The sequence below is a fragment of the Dermacentor andersoni genome, chromosome 2 (genome assembly GCF_023375885.2).
Source record: "Dermacentor andersoni chromosome 2, qqDerAnde1_hic_scaffold, whole genome shotgun sequence".
Classification (NCBI taxonomy): Eukaryota; Metazoa; Arthropoda; class Arachnida; order Ixodida; family Ixodidae; genus Dermacentor; species Dermacentor andersoni.
Genome location: NC_092815.1, coordinates 138,314,491 through 138,320,479, shown reverse-complemented (window position 1 = coordinate 138,320,479; position 5,989 = coordinate 138,314,491). Strand labels below are relative to the sequence as shown.

General features: G+C 45.2%; 1 protein-coding gene across 1 annotated transcript; it reads right to left on the bottom strand.

The window, feature by feature from the left end:
- Positions 1–4,146: 4,146 nt before the first annotated feature.
- On the bottom strand, positions 4,147–5,661 carry LOC126540044 (putative nuclease HARBI1). The gene is made up of 3 exons (XM_050186851.2): positions 5,240–5,661; positions 4,506–4,720; positions 4,147–4,396 (listed from the first exon to the last, which is right to left on the bottom strand). Exons 1-3 carry the CDS (start codon positions 5,564–5,566, stop codon positions 4,147–4,149), a joined length of 792 nt encoding a protein of 263 aa, XP_050042808.1. The 5' UTR covers positions 5,567–5,661.
- Between the last annotated feature and the right edge of the window lie 328 nt (positions 5,662–5,989).

Here is a 5,989-nt window from a genome sequence, read left to right as displayed (position 1 = left end):
TTGAGCAGCACTTTTACTAAAGCAGCGCATATGAGGTCGGGCAGGCGTGTTCTGCGTATTCCTTCGTTATTATTCTAGTTCCGGTAAACCAGTTTACACTCCAAAGATAAACAGTGGCGGAGTACAATTATTTGTTGAATCAGCTCTTAAAGAGTGCGTCTATTTTGTGCTGAAACTACCTTATTTCTCGTGAGGAGGTTGACCGGCACCTTCGACCATGGCCCCCATCCACCAGTTGGTGGGATCGATTGCTGGCCACATAGCAACGACGATAGATAACCCTTTCGATTCAGATGGGACCCAATACCAGCCCCCCGTCGAAAGTCTACCTGTGGTGAGGCTACTGCAACCAATGGTCGATGGGCAAAATGAGCTGGACTTTCACTTTCAAGGTAGGGTGTTTTGCATGTGAAATGCACTTTGGTCATAAGAAAGGGATTTTCTTTGCTGCGGAATGTGATTTCTACATAGACGTAGAGCGCTGTACGCTGCATTTCCAGCGGGCACTTAACCCCAGGGTGACAGGAAACACTACTGTACAGAGGCACTGTAGATACGGTTGGGTGACTGTGAAACTAGAATGACTGCATCGGTGAGATGTCAAAAGGGTGGCCTACTTCAAGCTGTTTCTGTAGTGGGTAGCACATTGCACGTTTGATTTTTCAACCAACATGCGTGTATTTGGCGTGAAGTTGTTTTGTAGCAGAAGGCATGGGTAAAGCTCTTGTGAGGTGGTAGTGAGCGGTAAAGAATGATGCATAGCTCAAGATCGTCAGAAGGATACAAGAAAATACAGATCACTAACTTCCAACAACCTTTATTTAAAGAAACAACGGTTAATGTACATTTAGGCGACATCACGTGACAGCGCAAATCACCTTTTCAGGAAGTCTTTCTGTTTATAAGTCAGAAGCAATGACGGAGTTTACACAGTTTTGGCGCAGACCTAAAATCACATTGGCTTCCATAATTGAGGGTCTCAACCGGTTACGGTCCTTACAGACAACAGTACATGCGTCAAATGAAGTCTTGAATCCACAGCTTGTACAGTTAATCACCAGCCAACCATCACGAGTATTTTTCACCCGATTTGCATACTCACGAACGCGATCGTTAAGGCAGCGACCCATCTGATCTACATACAGCTTACGATATGAAAGCGAAACCTTGTAAACCGCGTTGTAGATGCAACTGGCAAACTCCACTCTGCGTTTTTATTTACACCTACTCATACAATCAACACCGTATCGTAAACGACACAAATTACTTTGTTTGCATGGAGCAAAGAAGTTAGCTTTCGAAGGGTTACCTAGCTTTCCGAAATTATGGAAGAAATTGTGAAGGTGGAGGAATCACTGCTACATCGGCACGTGTGTTCACCGCCCTAGGGCTCCTCGGTAACCAGTTTGGAATCCTCTGAATCATTACCATATTAAGTGCACATGCTTTGACATTCTCACTTAATCGGTGATTGTTTTTTTCATGTTTTAAGCATTCTCAACTGTATAATTTTTGCAGCTGTGAACAGTTTCAATATGTAGTTCCCAGAAATGTGTAACTGTTCTCTGCATGCAGTGATGGACTTCATTGCCTGCGTCATATAGTGCGCCATAAGTAACGTTACACCACCTTTCGTTTATTACAGATGATCGGTGGGATGCGCCAGCCTTGCTGAGCAATTACAGCCACCAGCAGGTACTGAAGCAAATGAGGACAGCTCCTCCTCTTCAATCGTGCAGCCCAATACCGACCAAAACCCTCCTGCAGCAGGCCACACCAACAGGTCCAATGCTTTTGGAGCTGCTGTTAGCTGCAGTTTTGCTGCAGCAGCTGCCACTGGGAATGTCTGCAGGACTCGAAGGGGGCTGTTGGCCCTTTTGGAAAAGACGTTGAACGCTGAAAACGACGTCCGTTCAGAGCTGCTGAGGGAGGAGCATGCTGTCCGTGTGCGGCTGCTTCAGGAGGACCACGCCGCCATGCTGCAAGAACGAGCAGAAAAGAGGGCCTTTCAAAAGCACGTTGAAGAGCTTGAGCCTATTTATTTATTTATTTAGTACATACTGCAGACCACATTGTGGTCCTTGCAGGACGGGCAGACAATTAGTACAAGGCATATACAAGATACGTCGGTATACATTCATAAAATATATAGACTTTACAACGATATATTGCTCACAGAAACACTTAATGAATATATCAAAACACAATACCTAAATCAATCCATGGTGCAAACAGAACAATGTAAAAAAAAAGCAAGGGAATTGCACATCAAACGCAAGGGGGAGTCGAGGATTTGCCTTGCTCATTGAACAGCAAGGAGAACACATTATATGTAAAAACAAAAAAAAGACAATAAAAACTTACAGAAACAGAGTCACATGTTGTAAGGGGCGGGCAGTGAATTCCATTCAGAAATAGTCCGGCGAAAGAAGAACTTATAGCTGTCTGACCTAGCATAGATGGGTGTCAGTGTATCCGTACGATGGTGTCGTGTATACCTTGTGGAGAGGCGACTTACATATAGTGAAGGGTCCAGAGCCAATTAGTGATTAATTAGATTATGTAAAAAATCTAGCCTGTGTTTCTGTCTTCTCTGTTCAAGCGAAGGAATGTCGTTAGACAACATCATCTCTGACGGCGAATCCGAACTTTTAAACTTGGAATAAATAAAACGAACAGATTTTCTCTGTATTCTCTCAAGTTTGTTAACATTGACTTTAGTATAGGGATCCCATGCAACGCAAGCATATTCAAGTTTTCGCCGGATATAGGTTAGGTATGTGAGTAGCTTAACGTTTGAGGGGGCATTTCTTAGTTTGTGTCGCAGATAGGTTAGCTTACGAAAGGCAGAAGAACACGTGTTATGAATGTGAAGGTTCCAAGAAAATTTATTAGTGAACGTTATGCCAAGGTACTTGTAACTCTCAACTTGCTTTAATGGAACAGATCCCATTTGATAAGCGTATTCCAGGGGATTCTTTTTATGCGTTATGTGAAGAGAGACAGTTTTATCTATGTTTGCAGCCATGCCCCATTCTTCGCACCACAAAAATATATTATTCAAGCTAGAGTTAAGTTCCTCCTGATCATCCACGGACTTAATAGTACGAAATACAACGCTGTCATCTGCAAACAGCCTTATTTGTGTTCCTGGTTTGACTACGGTAACTATGTCATTAATATATAAAAGAAAGAGCAATGGACCCAGGACGCTGCCCTGGGGAACACCTGAAGTGACTGGTAGATATCCCGAGCTGTGATCGTCAACTGAAACATACTGTTGGCGATTATCCAGATAGTCTGTAATCCAAGTAATTATGATGTCTGCAAGGTTAATGTTCCTTAATTTTAAAATTTGCTTTTTGTGAATTACCCTATCGAATGCTTTACTGAAGTCTAAAAACACTGCATGAATTTGACCGTTGGCATCTAAAGCTTGAACATAAGCAAGAAAATGAGCTGGAGAAATGAAAGCTGCCCATCGAGAAATTAAAAACGAACAGCTCCGCAGGCTCCGGTGTACTGCGACACCTGAAAAATAAAAGAATCTTTCAGCAAAAATGTGATGTGCTGAAACCACGCAACAGTACGTTTGGATGCGTCCATTGTTCAAAAGTGCATGGCCGGGTGTAGCTGTTCTGAGAAGCTCTTGCATGCCTGTCAAGCAATCAACTGGACCACTGATATGAACGGTGATCAGGCAACACGTTTTGGAACTGTCTAAACCAGGAAAAATGTGGCGCAGCTTCGGCAGCCACAGCAGCAACAGAGAATGGCGGCAGCAAATATTTCCTCAATAGCATTCACTTTGTGAAAGATCAATACAGCATTCTCGAAGAATTTAATCCAAGCGAACGTAATAACAAGGGCAGCAGGTGGAACTTGATGATTTTGAAGGAAAAACAGCTCTGTATGGTGCAACTGGTTTGTAACTCAACAGCCTCCCAAGCTAAGGAAATAAAACGTTCTAATTCTTGCAAAGAAAGATGCGATGTCGGTAGTCGTACACGTAGCTGCACTTCGCAATCATGCTTAAGTTCAGATGTATGGCACACTGTGGAGAAATCTGCAGTCTTTACCTAAGTGAAGCTCTTCTGGATCAGCAGCTGCCGTGCTTGCATTTTCTGAAAACTGTCAGTGAGGCGATCAACTGGTGGCAAGTGCAGTGTTCGCTTTGCCGTTGTCATGCTGGAGGGGCTTTGGGAAACTGTGAACAGGAGGCTGCGGCTCCTTCAGCAGACAGCCCAAGTTGTGCAGTGCTGCACAGGCTGTTATAATGAGAACGATGTTTCCCTCCTTATGCTGCAGTCCCATATCCAGGCAAGGAAAACTGCGCTTCCACACTCCGAACGCCATTTCAACAATGTTGCGTGTCCTTACGTGGGCTTTCTGGTACCTGTTTGTATACAGATTTATTACACGTTACGCCACAAGCATTACGATTCGATGCCACACCTCAACAACATGGTCCATGTTTCTGTCATGCAACGTCACCGACATGTTACCTTCCTTGCGGTGTGTGTGATGGGCCAGGGTCTGAGAGCGGTGTCAGCAAGAATGGCTGACATGCATACCCCGCATCTACCACCAACGCTCCAGGCACCCTGCTCTCGTCGTAGAGCACCCGCAAGCGGGAATTGTCAAAAATTCGGCTATCGTGCACCGAGCCTGGCCAGCCGGCAACGATGTCGAAAAATTGCAATTGTGGTCCGGAGACAGCCTGCATCAAACCAGCAACGTATCATTCAGCAGAATTAAGGCGCATTTACTTCGCGACTTCGGGATAAACTACCCGTGTAGTACGGATGCATTTGTTGCACTCAATCACTGTCGATAAAAAAGTCTTTCGATCAGAAACCGCAGACAGTAGTTCTTCAAGAACCCCCGCAAAACCCACATTAATGGGCAAGGAGAAAACGCAAAAAAAGGAAAGTGTTACAACGTTCTAGTCATGCAAATTATCTGAAATGAAGGTACGTTCTAATAAAATCGCTGGGTTTAAAATACAATAACGGACCTCGAGCGCAGCAAAACATGCGAAGAAGGTACAACTCCGAGCCCCTACATATTAGCTGCATTAATATTTATTCTTATTTACTCCGCCAGCGCTCGATACAAGCGACCTAATGAATGTACGTACGAAGAATAACAAAAAAAAAAAAAAAAACCCGCAGCACATGCAGTGCACGAAATACAGGCGAGCTAAACTGTTCAGTGTGTTTCAATTTTCATTGCTTACCTGCACGTTGATGGAGAAAAAGCCCTTGCGGTTACGGAAGACCTCCGCGTCGTTACCGCCGGGGCCTTTTATGCGCACGTGTGTGCAGTCAACGCATCCGGTTACGCCAAGAAATTCAGCCACTTCATAAAAATCCCGCATCACTTTGGGAAGTCTCGCCGACTGCGGGAAGCGCACCAGCATCGGGCGCAGGTGCTTCGCTATGAGCAGAGTCATCTTTCCAACTGCGCGGCACACTGTTGACTGAGGAATGTGGACCGGATCCCCGGTGACTGTTTGAAACGTGCCAGCACCGTAATACATCAGAGCAATCAGCAACTGCAGCATGGGAGGCACAGGCTGTCCTCTGTTGTCCGCTTTCCCGGATAGGCAACATAGCGAGAAGCTGTCGTGCGGCGTTCTTCGTGAATCTTTCCCTGAATACGTGCATGCAACGGGATACAGCTATTCATGCAGCACACATAAGGAAATTTTGATGTTTGTAGGCCATTGCAAAACAAGACGCAAACACGTCCTCAATGCGACCCGAAACGTCCACCGGTCATGCGAAACGCAGAAAGGAGATGATGTATGACTGCTCCCACCTCGCCGTGTTGTTTACCGGGAGGTGGGGCCAATCAAGGTGGCTAAATGCTGCTTTTATCCTGCCATGCCCACTGCTTGCTTGCCTCTGTGTACTTATGTGGTAAGCAAACGTCTCACTTCAAAACGCTGCCACACCAAAAGTGCTAGCTCATGCGACATGTGAAT

What these genes read in the sequence shown, in the direction of transcription:
- LOC126540044 (XM_050186851.2), bottom strand. Translation starts at nt 5,566, where the DNA reads ATGCTGCAGTTGCTGATTGCTCTGATGTATTACGGTGCTGGCACGTTT. An exon ending in TTTTCTCCATCAACGTGCAG is followed by an intron (nt 4,721 to 5,239) that starts GTAAGCAATGAA and finishes GGTTTGATGCAG; the next exon opens with GCTGTCTCCGGACCACAATT. An exon ending in TCACACACACCGCAAGGAAG is followed by an intron (nt 4,397 to 4,505) that starts GTAACATGTCGG and finishes GTATACAAACAG; the next exon opens with GTACCAGAAAGCCCACGTAA.